We start from the raw sequence: 16,023 nt of genomic DNA on the forward strand, positions 1-16,023 counted from the left end.
CTTCTAGAAGATTGTGGTTTTTTTGATAAGCTTCTTACATTAAAGTGAACCAACACAATATTATTGCTATTGACATTAGAAAGTAAGGAATTATATTCATGCATATCAACATATTTTGCCCCGTTGTTAGTCATTTTCAAATTTAGTGTTCATTTGACAGTGTAGCACCATTAATAATAAAGTAGATAATGACATAAACACATACATACAACGCTTTAGGCTGTTGTTGAGGCTTCATGATCATTAAGTGGAATTTTGTGGAGATTCATGTCTTCTGTATTCCGAATAGCAATTGTTTGGCTATCATCATCTTTTTTTAATAGAATTGTTCCATTTTTTGTCCAGATGTATTTGAAATTAGCCGATTTTTTGTGTTGGAGACAGCTATTAAATAGCTGTCGGTTTATTTTTGTCAAGCTTTCATTGATGTAAATTTTTGAATTGTTGTCTAGTCTAGCTTGTCGAAATTTTCCCCTTTGGCTGTATATTTGGTCACGTACCTTCCTGGTTGTAAATTTTGCAATTATAGTTGGCGGATCTTTTCTGTGGACATTTTTCAACACTCCAATCCTGTGTGATACACTTAAGTCAGATTTTGTTATGGTCACACCAACTTGTTTTGACACCGCTATGACAATCTCATCAGTGTTTTCCGTGTTGTTGTACTTTATGCCTTTGAATTCTAAACAGTCCCTTCTTCCATATTGCTCTAGTTCATTTATTTTGGTTTTGCTTTCACTTATTATTTTTTTCATTCCTTCAATCTCGTTTTTCAGTGATACATGTTCTGTTTTTACTTTTTTGAGTTCTTCATCGTTTTCTGTTACCTTTTTTAGGATGCAATCATATTTCTCAGAGAGAAATTGCTGACTTTTCCTAATAGTTTGAATCTCTTCCATCATTGTATCCATCTTTTTGTTGTTTTCTTTTGTTTGTTGCAATACAACATCAATTTTATTTATCCATGTTGACTGTGATGTTTGTCCAGCCTTTTTTGGAGTAGATGTAGACATTGCAATTTTTTTATTATTTTTTACTGTTAATTTACCACAATACCTTAGTACCTTGTTCAAATAGAAAATCATTACTTTTTTGGGGCAACATCAAAATGCATTAAATGAAGCTGACAAATATAAAGGCATTGTAATGAACACTATGAAAGCATTTATTGCCCTTTTTACAGTAAGTGACAAAAGAACTCTGTGGTTTTATGAAACATGCACATTGACACACATTAACAATTTCAACAGCAAGCCTCTAGTCTGAATTTGGGACACACAAACTTTTTAAAGCAACCAAACGGTGAGCGCAATGGCATCGGATGGGGATAAGTGATTTTCTTTTGCACAACATATTCATTGACAAAGGTATTATGAATTGACCAACCATGGAAATGTTGGGAGTATGATATTATGCCAAGTTGGTTACCAACAAATATAGCACCACACAACTTACTCAGATAAATACTGTCAACTTGCATAAAATTCGGCACACCATCTTCACTGACACTGCTGCACAAGATGCAGGATTTAAAATATGTAATTCCTTCATAAATTAGATGTTCAGTTTTTTGCAAGTATCGCTCATTAGTGGGAGTGGTATCGAACAATTGAAATGCTATACTTGGACTTACTAACGTAAAATTCTTGATATCACAATCAAAAGAAAATATGTCCCTTTTCAACATGGTTGATGCCAATTGTAGCTGGTGTTGAACTGCAATGGTGTATGGCACATTTTTATAGCAGTTGCTTCTAGATATGATTTGTTTCATCTCTTTGTGTTTAGATTCAAATCGCATGCATGAAAATTGAGTTAAAGGTCCAACCATTTTAATTAGCCTGGGACTTGGGGATTATAACAGCCTCGGGATAAATGTGGTGAAAATGTTGAATGAAACATTTTAAATCAACCTCAAGTTCAAGAACTGTTTCATCTGCAATTCTGGGAGAACAGCACATGTCAACAATGTCCAAAAACAATAAATACAATTCCCAAACTTCATCTCCATCTGGAATATAGTTTCCAACCAGCATAGGCAAAGTTCTAAACAAGCACCAATATTGGGAGGCTGCAAGGCAAAAATACTGGCTATCACAAATGAAATTGGCTATTTCTCAAAATAGCAAAACTTACCATTTTGTCGTAAATGTTTGCTTTTATCATCCAACAATTTGCTGTGAGAAATTATTGTTGGTTTGTTTTTTTGATCAACACCATATTGAAAACAGTCTATCTTTGCATTCAAACTTTGAAGTGTGAAGAATTTTTTTTGAAATATTAAACTCTTAACAAAATAAACCACATTTGTTAAACATATATATTGGTGGAGAAGGCAAAGTATATGCAACTAAAAATATATACCTGTAAGGTCAGTTTCAAAATGTATGGGATGGAACCCTCAAACAAATCATGATGTATGTCTGCAGCATAATTCTCAGTTGGATGAAAGTAAATAGAATTTATTGGACAGCGCATTTTAATTCCATTATGATTTTTTCCTCTGGCTTCAACAATTTGAACTGAACTTTCATAATTTTCTTTTGTTCTTAATGGGCATTGTTTGTAGGAGTTCTGAAAGCAAACAACTCCGATAAAAATGTTTATTGCTAAAATATAAATGCCCGATATTCTTAATAAACTAGTTTATGCATACCTTAGTTTGTATATCACTGCCAGTACATAAGCAGTATCTGGAGACAAATGTATTTGAACCTGAAAACCGTTCAGTGAATCCAAAAATGGAATGGGCTGCTAAATTATCCAAAGACATTTATGCTATTGTGGCTTTTACTCTTGTAGTTTTGCCAGAAATAGTTAATTCCATACCCTCCTGCAAAAAATTTTTGGTGTGCTACATATTTGCATTTCAAGGTGCCAACACAAGCAAAAAGGAATCTTACTTTTTCCAACAATTTCAATTCCTTGTTGAGTGGCTCCAGTATCTTCTTCCAACCAATTTGTGGGTGTTTCAAATCAGTTGTGTGGAACAATGTATTCAAAAAAATTCTATGCACAGATGAAGTCAGTTTTGGATGGACATTTAAGATTGAAAAATATATCATGCCTGAAACAACATTTTAATATGTATGTACCAAATACAAGGTAATTGGGGCACATATCTGATCATATCCATCATAGTAAAACAAAAGCTGCAAAACCGGAGTTACATGAAAAGAGATCATGTTTTTCCGCATAGTCTGCATTGGTAAAGCTTTCATACAAATAATGGTCTTCATTTTCCCACTGTTTCACCTGTCATCAAGATTTTATACGTTTGTCACATGTACCGTTGCAATTTATTGAAGCCGGACACAAAATTACCTGTTGGTAAATGCTGGAATTTTCAATCAAACTTCTCAGAAGATCAATCAAAGAAATGTATTCAAGTGAATGGTGCTTCATGCCCAGTTGTGATCCATTTCGGGGACATTCAAAAAGTATGTGCCTTGTTGGAGCCTAAAATTAATAATTTTTATACCTATTTGAAACACACATGCTCCAACATATGGTGGTATACCAAATAGCACTTACGGCCAAGCTTGGAAGCAGAGCCTTTCTTTGATATTCCATCTGTATGTCACGAAAAGGATTTGCCAAACCCAATCCCAACTGAAAAACATCTTCAAAGTTTGAAAAACTGGTAGCATTTGAAGAACATTTAATTCCTCCTATAACAGTTCTAACACATTCCTCAAGAAGAGCCTCCACCCAAACTTGTATAGTATGCAAGGAGGACTCAGTTAAATTACAATCACTTTTAAGTTTGCACAGTGAAACAGCCATTTCTTGTTGTCTGGTGTGAACATGTTTTAATGTCATGTTGAAGGTACTAATGTCTAAGTCCATGTTACTTATATCATCATGTTCACTGTCATAATGGGACTCCATATCCATATCTACAACAGACTCACTGCTGGTTTGTGGTGTTGTCAGATCATTGCAAATTGTATCATCAATTTGTTCCAGTATGTCATCGTGCAAGGCCACAACTTGCTGTTCGTATTCATTCCCAAATGCATAATTTGTAGATATAATTTCAAACCATGTATTGGGCATTCGCCAGAGCTTTCCATTGTGTCTTCTATACATGTGCTTAGCAGAGAAACTTTGTCATTCAAGCAAGCAGAACACCCATCAACATTGCATTCAAGATTGAATCCTCTGTCGTAACAATGAGCACCAAAAATATGCCTTTTTACTGCCATTTCACTGTGAAATTTCCTTCTGCAGAAGTGCACATGTACAAAATCTTGACTTCTAGTTCCATATCCTTCAAACTAACACGACTCAACACAGATTATGTGACAATATTACCTTGGTCACCTACAGACCTCACTCTGAAATCGCAAAGTGTAAAATGTTTAAATCTAATGAGTGCTTAGACTCCAAAACACTTGTCTCGAATCTTACCCACCTTTCCACTTTCGGAAAACCGCTTACAAGCGACACATGACATGAGTGAGCATGCGCGCCTGAAACTATTGCTCAACAACTATTTGCATGCGCATCGGATGAGAGGGAAGACTTAATAATTATTTTTTGGCTATTTATGAACACGATACGTTTTAGCTACACACACTCACTTAGTACAATTATGCGAAGCAAAACTAACACTGCTGATTTTCCACAGATCTTTGTAAATTGAGAGAAAATTTGCTTTGAAATTTTGAATTTAAATTTGGCGCGCGACCCACACTGGTCGTCCTCCCATCGCCGCAAAAAGGCGCGCTTTGTGGATAACACGAGACAGCGATGTTGCAGTGGCAGGTTTTAAACAAGTAGTTTTCACGTTATAAATCTTTGTACTTTGAACTTTATTTTTATATTAATGTTTTGTTTGTTGTTTTTACAAACTTTGAACTTGCATGATAAAGCTATTCAGTATAGGTTTGAATTATGGATTTGTCAGTAAATGAAGTGGTTGAAATTGTTAGGTCTGCACTAAAAAATGAGGACAGTGAAGACCAGGAGAAAGTGTGTGAGGCCTTTTTTGGTGAGATTTTTCATCACATTGTTATTGCATTTTTAAGTTCCATATTACAGTTTTTTAAAGCGTGTTATAATTTTGGCTTAATGTTCAGAAAACAAACTTGATGGAAAAGCCCTCTCTTCTGTGCTAGAATTGGACATTATGTTCAAAATATTGCCAGGAATCCCAAGAGGACACTTAAGGTTTTTGGAGCACTTAAAGCTATCCATGTTGTTCCAACAGCATTTTTGCCAGAAAATTCAGGTTCTGATACCGAACCTTTGTCAAGCTCTGAGGATAGCGAGAGCTTATCAAGTTCATCACTCAACAGTAGTGTTGATCTTCCTAACATAACAAGGCCATTGCCGAAACAGTTTCCCATAGACAAATGTGAATTTGGATTTTATGCAAAGGATTTGATTCGCACTGGAGAGATAACCACTAGAGGAAAAAAAGAAATTACATCTGAAATAATTAGAGTCATGAAACTGTATGAAAGGTATACAGTCCGTATTTCATTTGCCAAGTTAAAATAGATGTATTAAACTTTATATGTCTATATGTATGTAGAAGTAACATCTGCAATAACTAAAGGTATAAAATTGTATCCTAGGTGCAGTCTGCTTTCTGTTTACCCAGTTGAAATAGATGTATTAATTTGTTTTTATGTATGTCTACTGTGTATAGTCATCCAACCAGATCAACCCGAAGGTCAGCAATAAATGCCCTTGTCAAATTGGGAAAAGCATCACTTAGTTTGTCTGAAGAACAAGCAAAGGTAAGCAGTTTTTACACTGACTGTTGTTTGAAAAAAGTAAGAATACTGTTTTTTCAGACTTTCTGGTTACAAAAAGTTACACAAAAACTGAATACTCAATTAAAACAACATCGTCGCTTAAACAACATCAAATCACAATCAAAACGTGCAAAAAACAACTCTAGTGGAACGGCTTCAACAGTATTGGCAAAACGGAGGAAATCTACTTACATGGAAGACAGTGACCTGGTTGAAATGAATCATTGCAAAGAAGTAAGTTTTGTTTAGTGACTGCCCAATTATTTTACTTGTGTTTTGTGTTAAGACACCAAAGGCTTTTTGCAAATTGGTTTGATTGGAGTAACTTATTATGCAAGCTGAGGAAAGCATGTATTTGTAACAATAAAAACTGTATGTATGTCATTATTACATTTCTGTTGCTTTTAGTTGTTGGGCGATGAATTTCAAAAACCAAGCGCTCAAAGAAACAAGAGACTGATTTTTGAATTAATGGAAAAAACATTTCCACTATGACGAAACTTTATGGCAACAAACCCAACTGTTACTGTTGTTGTGAAGGAGTGGCCTGCTCTTGCTATGTATAGTGAGGTAAATGCAAAAAATGCATGTCTTTAAATTTGATATAAAACTGTTAATTATGCTTCTATTTCTTTCAGCTGGTTCAAGAATTGAAAAGAATTGTAAATATATGTAGTTGTGACACTATCTTTCACAAAATCATCACACATGCACAATCGCAGACACACTCTCCTTTGATAAGAAGGACACTACAGCACTTGCCGATTCAAAATTCTGATGAGGAATCACTATCATTAGGTGAGAGTGTGCACATACTGCTGGAAATTCAGTGTACTGTATGTGTTGAATGAAAAATGCAGACATTAAGTTGATATTGAATATACAGTATAATGAAAATAATGCTTATCACTAGACAAAACACAATAGTTGTATTGTTTTAAAGCTTTAATCTTTAATGAAAGACTGATTTGTCATTTTGTGATCGCGAAATATTTAAACCATGTTTTATTTTAGATATATCTGTTATCATTGCTTGCTGGTTGTTGTGCAACATGCTGAGAACAAACACAAAGAAAGTGCATATCAGTGAACGCTACTTGGTGGATATTTGTCCTGTAAGTGATTGATTTCTTGTTAAATGTTGAATATATGGCTGGACCTGACTGAACAATCAACATGTCATGTGTTGCTATTTGCACACTTGTTGTATCATACTGATGCTGCTGATCAAAAGCATGCCCTATTTTGGGTTTATAGCACATAAAATAATTTTGGTGCCTGAATGGCATACACAATAAATATTCACTTGGTAAATATGGGTTTTTATCCAGGAAAACACAACAATGGACGACATCAAAGAGGCAGTGGTTGACCGTCATCAGTCTTTTGTAGCTGTGTTTGGATCCATTACCAGCATAAAAAATATTGTTGTTTTTTGTGAGAAAACGCCAGTCATGGAAGTTTTAAGGCCCGTTTACACTGAGCGTAGCGTAGCGAAGTTGGGCGAAGTTGAGCGAACCTTTCGCTACAATGGATTTCAATGGGACTGTTTACACTGAGCGCAGCCTTCGCCCGAATTCGGGCGAATTCGCCGAGGTTCGTGAGCGTAGCGAAAAAGTTGGGCGAAGTTGGGCGAAGGTTCCTGTACAGTCGTAAATTTTTGCCAGAAACTTTGCCGAAAACTGTACAGTAGGCTAGGTGAAGGTTTAAAAGTAACAATTTTTACTTTGTCAGTAAAAATAAACAGTTGGCTGTCTAAAAAAATGTAAAACTAGTAGATTATTTTTTTTAAATCAATAAAAATACTGCTTGAATTTGAAGTAAGTGTAATAAAACACATAGCAGTCAATTTAAAAAATATGTACATGTGAATTATAGTAATATTATGAAGGGATAGTCACTATAGCAAACTAAGATGTGTATGTGAGCGGACTTGCAGTTACAAGAAAAGTTTTGTGTGATATATAGTCATGAAAACTTATGTTTTGTGTAGCAGGTAAAATGAAGACATCTATATGTTATACAAGCCAGGTGTTATGTCAATACAAAACTTTTTTAAATAGGTGAAACTGGTTTTAATGTGTGCAAATTAAGCTTCAGATTTCTGGTTCCTGGATGACCATGGATTCCTATGTCTGGCTTGATTGGATTTACCATATATAGGTTTGTATTGTGTAATGATATTTTTGATATGTATCATTAATCAGTATAACTTTTGTAATGTTTTAAGATTTTGGCATTTGCATACTTTTTGCCTCATCATCCACATGCTATTCTCTCAAATGTCGGTGTAATTTTGTGGCCTAGTTTTGTATGTTATGTACAGTAGGAAAAATTATTAGATAAAAGTAGTTTTAATATGTGAATACTATCCAACTATAATTTTTCACACCTAATTACTCTGCTAAACTAAACTATAATGTGTTGTAATTTAGATGTAACACTCAAATAAACTTCTAAACCAGAGTGTTGTTATTTAGATTTAAAAGATCTTGATGAATGGTCATTTCATGAACAAGGATGGTGAAACTAAGTCTCCTTCAAGGCAGATGTTGTGAAGTGGCTTTAAATTAAACATCAGAACACTACTGTGCCAATAAGCAATAAATTATGCAGTATTTCAAATGGTTTGATGTTAGTTTTATTTTCAATAAACTGTTTGTGGCTATGGCTTATGTTTCCATGTTGTACATGAAAAGTGACCATCATTTTTACATAAAAAGGACAGGTATTTTAATCAAAAATAGGACAGAATTTTTTCTTAGAAAACAGTAGTTGGGTCCGGTAACATATGTTTAATGACATCCTGTCAAGATATGGCAAAGAAAAATCCGGAAACTTTTTCTTTTTGCATCTTGGTGATTCAAACATTTTATTACTGTACAGTAAACAGATACATATGTACACGTAATATGACGTCACAATGTCAATTAATTCAAACTGTAGTGAAATATATATGATTTAAGTTATTTATTGACAAATAAACATTAAATGGTTTGTATTCCTTTGCCAAAATGTTTCTGTGTGTAAGAGTTTCCCCGAAGAAGTTGCACGTTCGCCCAACTTCGCTTCGCTACGCTACGTCCAGTGTAAACACCCCGTTCGCTCAACTTCGCCCAACTTCGCTACGCTACGCTGCGTCCAGTGTAAACGGGCCTTTAAGCATGGTTGATGCTGTAACTGCAATGTTTGCCTATTATTTTGTATTCAATTATGAGTATTGCCTTCATGTGCATTTGGCATTTTTGCAAAAACAGTGGCTTAAAATAGAAAAACCGGATGTAAAGCAGTCAGTGCATGAACTTGCAATGCAAATGAAACTATGCACTTGAAAATGGTATTTAATTGTCATTAAACTTCGTTGTTTATGCTTTTGTTGTACTGAATTGGAAAGACATTCAAAAAAGAGCTCAATGTGAGTGAAATTTTATATGTCGCAAAGCACCCAAAAATTCATAAAATACCCAATGCAAAACATTGGGCAAATAGGTTTTTGATACCCAAATAAAATTTTGGGTAAATAGCTATTGATACCCAAAATAAAAATTTCAGGTACTGTCCCAAATAAGAAAAATAAAAGTGATTACCCAAAAGTGCACTACCCAAAATATTTTGGGTAAAATGTACCCAATATCCTTTCTTGGGTGTCTGAACGAATGTGCCCAATTTCAAAAGGTCGTTCTACCCAATCATTTTGGGTTGCCAGTACCCAAGTATTTTTACAGTGTTGTCTAAATATGTCAAACTGATTAAGAATATCACCACACTTTAAACTGCTGGCTTTGCCCTGTGCGTCAAACTTCTTTTTTCACCACAAGTAAAGAAACTGTTCTAATATTATCTTTAACAGTATTCAGCTAAGATATGACATCTTCATGCGAATCAGATTCTGAAACTGATGTTTCAAGTTTAGATGAGTCAAGTTTGGACGTTTCTTCGGAATCACCAGATTCTGATGTTGGTTTCAGACACAAAAAATCTGTTAGGTATATAGCAGTTGTATGATATGCTGTGAAAATATATATAAACGTGTGCAATAGCATGTATGTTTGTGTGTGGTACAGGCTATCAAAGAAAAAGAAGGTTCATTGTAATAGGTGTGCCATCTGTTCTGTAAGGTTGAGTAATCCACCTGTTCCCTTCTAATGTTTACATTTGTGCAGAAAATGCACATGCAATACTGTACTTGTATTTTGCTTCGTGTAGTTTGCACATTCGCAGTTCCTTCATTATTTTATGACGGAATGGGTCCTGCAGTAGTAGCAGTGGAGGCGGTAGAAGATGGCAAAAATCGCGGTCAGCGCACACATCACAGAAAAAGAAATACATCCCAATATAAAGAAAGAGGAGTTTCTGTATGATAGCCAGCTAAAAGTAACAATTGGAAATTTCGCAGGTTTTGTAAAATGGCTAGAGAGCCACATAAAAACATGCATAAGGAGATGATGTTGACTAACTCAGAAATAAAGAAGATGAGAAGTGAGTGCGATCTTGGACAAAGCAGACTAAAATCCATTTTGGCAAGATATCAAATATACATGATGGAAATCGGCAGTGGAAAGGGACAGGCAGTAGATGAAAGCACAGCGAAAACTTACTGTAAGCAAATGTCTTGCTTGCTGCAAGATATAAAACACTTTACACCATCCCTTACAGGTTTATAGAAATTTGTGTGAAAGGTTGAACCGTGAGGGGGGAGATGGTACAAAATCTGTCTATTTGTCTACCCTTTTAAATTTTTTGGAGTTTTTCCAATTGGAATATAATGAATGCAACAAAGGTGCAGTAAAGAGAATGAAAGTATATGTAAAGGACTGGTTGTTAAAGCAAAGACAGAGAAAAGAAAAGAGAGAAAGTTATGTGAAGGAGAAAGCACGAATAAAACTTGAAGGCTTGGAATATCCAATGAATAGTGAACATAAAAAGGAAGTAGAAAAATTAATGCACAAAAGCCTTCCGAAACTGGACTCGACAAAACAATATGTGGCAGCATTTTTGCACGCAAAATATGTAGACGTGGATATCGTTCATCATTATTTACTGGAATGAAAATCAAAGAACTTCAGGAAGCTAAAGTAGTTGAAGAAGGGATCTGGCGAATAATGGTGGAAGAACAAAAAGAAAAGAAACGACATGGGGGCATAGTTATATCTACTGAAGAATTAAATGCTTTATAGATAACCTCTAACCACATTTGGGTGTATTCAAAAAGTAACTGCGAGGAGCGAGACTATGTTTTCCCATCTTTCTCTGTAAAAAAAATTGCAAGCAAAAAATGTCATCCTCCCATTTCAATGCAATATTTTTGCTAACTGTGACAGAAATCAGAAAACTGATAGCCACGAGGATGAAAGGTAAAGCAAAGCAGTTCAAAGTGCAGTAGCAAGAGCAGAGGGTGTTGGTTGCTGAAAGGATTTATGATGTGAGCCATCCATATGAGAAAGTTCTAAGTTCAAGACAAGCATTGGAAAAGATGGCCTATACATATGATTTGTAGAGACCTTTTTATCGGGTAGTTGCTGGACAGACATAGCTTTTTATACTTGAATCCCGAACAGATTACATGAAAAATGTATAGTTTAATATTAATGCGTGAAGTTGACCTTTGCAAACAAATGCAAAGGATTAGTAGTGTATATTTTCAGTGCAGGATCCAAGCCTACTAATTCCACTACACCTGCTAATGGTACTACTGAGCTAAGTCCTACTCAGTTTTTAGATTCTGCTCAGCCAGGGGCGGATCTAGAAAACAAATTGGCGGGTGTCCGCGGTTTATACGTCGGTTAGTATTTTGCTATACTTTGACGTGCCATCTTTTCGGCACCTCAAGACTGCTCCACTGGCTCTGCCTGTAATTAACATCGCAGGTGGCGAAAACGTGCAACCGCTAGCTGGAACGTCCCTAGTAACAGTTACATTTGCCGCAGTGTTCGACCTATTTTTTTAACAAAACACAAACATTATACTGTGGCAAATGTTACAATAAAATAGTGTAAATCACATTTTTGTGTTTTCAGCTTAATTTTTTCAGATTTGTGTAGCATGTTTGTTGCTTGAAATATTTACGTGATTGTTACATGTTGGCTGTAACTTAAAATTTTTTGAAAAAAAATTCGATCAAAATATAAATGTGGAAATGGATACCTTCGCAACGCCAAAAATGCCGACTAACTTGCACGCTTTGAAATGATACGACATTACTTTCAGCAGATTTTTAATTATTTTAACACAGTGGTATTGACAGAAAACAAAACGCTTTATGACGCAGCAGTTACAAATCAGGAGGGAAAAAATATTGCAGATTGATAGTTTTTGTTACCAGAATTAGTGTTAATTGAAGAAATATATGCTTTATCTATATAAGTTAAAAGAGCTTTGAATTTAAACCAAAAAATTAAACACCATAATGACATAGTTCTTATGCCAACACACTCAGCATCTGCTAGATTATTGTGTTAAAGCAAATTTAGCAGTTACCGTTTTCCTACTAAGCACAGTGTTTGGCATAGAAACTTGCAAGTAGTCGGCGAATGTAGTATAACTAGGAAGAATTTCATACAGGAAAAATATGTGCATGTTATTTTACAGGGTTACAATAGGCATACAAAAAATAAACATGAGGCAGTCCAGTTTAGAGTCTTTTTTAAGTGCAAGCAGACCTCATCCACCACACAGCATACACCATCAGTGAGCGAGCCATTTGGCCACAATGAGGTAGTATCTCTTTCGTCTTCATCTAGTCATGACACTACAACAACTTCTGTGTATATAAATCAAACCATTTATTTTTCCCTCCTTGCTGACGAAACTACAGATGTCGTTGGTAATGAGCAGTTGTCCGTCACTGTACGCTAGCCCAAACAAAAGTCTGTCGATCCGCTTTGACCTGATTGGTGCATTAAAGAAGTGTTCCTAGGTTTTGTTAAAGTGAAGAATCTGCCAGGGGTACGACGGCGCAGTCAATATGCCGGGACGATATCGTGACGTACAGTCGTACATTCTGCGAAATCATCCGATTGCTGTTACACACCCATTGTGCACCACGTTGTCTAAATCCGGTTCTAATGCAATCTTGTGAAGTAAAGGATATTCGGAGAACTTTGAAAGTTCTATCCGACGTGATCCATTTCTTTCGTTCCTCTCCTAAACGGCAAACTATTTTAGAAGCTGCTTTTTTCAACAAATTGCACCGTATTCATTGCAATCAAAATAGTGCTATAGGAGAAAAATTTCTGTGGACAAATCTGGCACGAAGTCAACTGGAACCGGAAGGAGAGACATGTCGTTACAAACCAAATTGGGAAATGATCACAAACATGTAAGGCAAACAAGGAAGCAAGAAAAGGGCGTAGGAAAGGAGATATGGCTGATATTGAAGAAAAAACAAAAAAGAAAAATTCAGAAAGATTGAAAAAAGAGGCAGAGCAACACGTACCTCAAATACCTAAAACAAGCACGGATATGTTTGTGAAGATGACGTCACAGACGGAGAACTCTTGGACTGGATCAACGTCGCGAGGGCAACCACTTATGACCGTGGGCATAGCAGCGAGGAAGGGACCTAATGCTTGTGCAAAGGAAATTAAATCTGGCATTTTCTATGCTGCGGTCGAATTACTAGTTATAATTGTGTTACTTAACAAGGCGCATATTTACACTTACAATAAAGAATGCAATGTACACATACCACACTTAAACCCCTGACTTACTTACCTATGTCATCAGATGATGGCGGTAAAAAGTATGATTATCACTTGTACTATTTTTGACATTGTGGACAAACGTTGTTTAATTATACATTTTTATTGTTGCAAAACAAATTTATTCTTTGTAGGATGAAGTACAAACTTCTTCAGATAGTTTTTTTAAATGAATGTTTTTGCTCACATTCTTCAGACTCTACATTTCCACTCAGTGATGGGAATCACAGTATAAACCAAAATAATGACAAAAACAGGATTGTTTTAATCCACGGGGGGGGGGGGGGGGAAAGGGCATAAGTGACGGTGTAATGACAATAACAAAAAGGGCATCCAAATGAACCACTTTCTTATCTCTATAAAATTCCTTATTCATTAAAAGAAGAATCTTCGTCATATTTAAAAAGGTGTCAAAGGAGGACTTTGCAAAGAATTACTTGAAAAAAGGCCGACCCAGGCCCAACGTACCTTGATTGCAATTGGCGACCGTAGTGGACTTGGCCAAAACTAACCGTGTTTGCTGGCCTCTGGAAATGTTGCCAAGCCAAATAACATTTACTCTACATTGAGCGGAAGAATCTATTTACCAACCAAGTGTTGCATCGAAGCATGAGTGTCAAATCTATATTGTTAAAGAATTCAGTTAATCCAGAGATTGTATCTAGAATTATGCAGGGTATTATCCAGGCTGACTCACTGCAAGCATTACACGACAACATAATCTTAGATCTGCCTATACTCGAAAGTGTTCAACTATGTTGCACTAGTTTCAATAAATCTGATGCGTGAAGGTGATGTATGCGACATGTGGGTCAGGTTTGCTCGAAACCGCCTAGAAAAAAACATTTCGCTGCATCTGCACTAACGAAGATGGCGCACGTCTATATAATAAACGTCTATAAAACGAAATAACATTTCTGCACATCACAGACAAGAGTTTGCGGGGTGATTTTAAGCTGTACAAAGAAAATTCTAATGCTTAAACTAAATTTCCCAATTATGCAAAGCTTAGCTAGACCAGAAAACAAATCTGGCATCAAAAATGCACGACTTCTGGTTTACAAAGTGTGTAACATCCGTGATATTAATACTAGTTTACGTTTCATCGTTCAGCATTATGTGAATGTACAAAGTGTATGGTTTAAACGAAAAAAGCCATTATTATACTTCAAAATACAATTATGTACGTAAAATTTGCTGATGTCGCCATTGATGTTGTGCTTAAAGGATGGTCGGTTGGCAATGATGCATGTAAGTGGCCACCGGATATTTCTATTGTGCAGAATTTAACCAAAGAACTCTACAACCAGAAACGTCAACTCATTGTTCTCGTCACGCATCACTGACACGGAATAAAATCCAGCGCATTGTTAGTGTTTTGTGTTGCTAAATGTAGAAAAATAGGAAATCTTAGTACAAAAGAGTTGTTTTTTAAAAATGAAATGGGCGTAACTCACTGCGCAGTGCCGGGATGTAATGGTATGTAAAATTTGCAAAAGCACAAGGTGCCAAATGCAAGACGTTTTCGGTGTACGGCGACCACACCTTGCAAAATGCGAAAAAGAACGCAACCATAGACAAAGTTTAACTAATTTTCTGTTGGCCATGCGGGATTCCGAAGCAGGCGACATTATTTTTGAAAAGAATTGTTACTGTAAAAATAGTTTTATTTGGGTATGTTGCAGAGCTGGCATATGTGAATTGCATTTTAAAGATGAGGATTTATTAAGAAAAGGAACCAAAATTATGTCAAGGTGTGGAGCAATGCCATGCCTTAACTTACTTAAAAAAATAACACCAACAGTTGCTAGAAAGTCAATTCTTAACAAAGAAAAATTCTTTAACAAAGTCAAGGCACGAGATTTTTCTTCCATTTGCATCTTTTTTCGACCCATTTTCGTGTTTGAATCAAATTTTGGAAGACCTCGAAACTTTAGGAAAATACAAAATATTGTGTGATTTCACCGACGTTACTATTCACGAACCTGAAAAGTAGGCACTAGGCACGCATAGCAATGGCTTTGCGGTGAAGTGTAGCCAGACAGTAGCTTATGACATAACTAGAAGCGTTTTTGTAACACAATGCTTTTGGCGGAAAACGTAAGCTAAAAACTAATGCAGAATTTACGTGTAAAGTTGTTGTTTTTTGCCGACCGAGTGTAAAAGATTTTTTTGCCAGCACTGTAAGCAGAACCAAATTGTCAAAAGCTCATATTGCACTGAATCCTTTCAGTAAAATGAAATTCTAACATTTTAGTTCACAAATTTAACCTAACAACTAGCTGCACGGGCAAAACAATTTTGCTGTAGTGTTAGAACAAACCATCTGCAATAATTGATTGTGTGCAATGAGAAGTAATTTCCATGCATTTATATCATAAATCCAATGAGAATGGCTCTTTCCTTCAGCAGACAAGAGGATGTGCATCATCTCGTTCTGATCCAAATTGCTGTCTTAGGCTCTCTTCAACCTCTTAAAATTAAACCATCTGCAAGGGGTATAATTGATTGTGTGCAATGAGAAGTAATTTCCATTCATTTATATCATGAATTCA

The 16,023-nt window shown here is 35.7% G+C and overlaps 2 protein-coding genes, 1 long non-coding RNA gene and 1 pseudogene across 4 annotated transcripts; 2 read left to right on the forward strand and 2 right to left on the reverse strand.

The window, feature by feature from the left end:
* Window positions 1-215: 215 nt before the first annotated feature.
* Window positions 216-1,013, reverse strand: LOC145219641 (uncharacterized). Its single transcript, XM_080086973.1, has one exon. It carries the CDS (start codon window positions 1,011-1,013, stop codon window positions 216-218), a length of 798 nt encoding a protein of 265 aa, XP_079943099.1.
* A 158-nt stretch (window positions 1,014-1,171) lies between these two features.
* On the reverse strand, window positions 1,172-3,063 carry LOC145220371 (uncharacterized). Its single transcript, XM_080087611.1, has 5 exons — window positions 2,904-3,063; window positions 2,657-2,833; window positions 2,365-2,574; window positions 2,137-2,287; window positions 1,172-2,071 (listed from the first exon to the last, which is right to left on the reverse strand). The coding sequence occupies exons 2-5, from the start codon at window positions 2,771-2,773 to the stop codon at window positions 1,833-1,835; spliced, it is 717 nt and encodes a 238-aa protein (XP_079943737.1). The 5' UTR covers window positions 2,774-2,833; window positions 2,904-3,063; the 3' UTR covers window positions 1,172-1,832.
* Window positions 3,064-4,838: 1,775 nt separating this feature from the next.
* On the forward strand, window positions 4,839-9,138 carry LOC145220408 (uncharacterized; annotated as a pseudogene). Its single transcript, XR_013858141.1, has 9 exons — window positions 4,839-4,996; window positions 5,085-5,471; window positions 5,660-5,750; window positions 5,808-6,002; window positions 6,177-6,338; window positions 6,407-6,566; window positions 6,783-6,883; window positions 7,100-7,236; window positions 8,932-9,138. The product of XR_013858141.1 is annotated as an uncharacterized LOC145220408 (transcript).
* Window positions 7,240-8,439, forward strand: LOC145220422 (uncharacterized). Its single transcript, XR_013858157.1, has 2 exons — window positions 7,240-7,931; window positions 8,249-8,439. It is a non-coding gene; the product is annotated as an uncharacterized LOC145220422 (long non-coding RNA).
* Window positions 9,139-16,023: the final 6,885 nt, after the last annotated feature.

This window comes from Phallusia mammillata, chromosome 3, assembly GCF_965637545.1.
Source record: "Phallusia mammillata chromosome 3, kaPhaMamm4.hap1.1, whole genome shotgun sequence".
NCBI classification, from domain to species: domain Eukaryota; kingdom Metazoa; phylum Chordata; class Ascidiacea; order Phlebobranchia; family Ascidiidae; genus Phallusia; species Phallusia mammillata.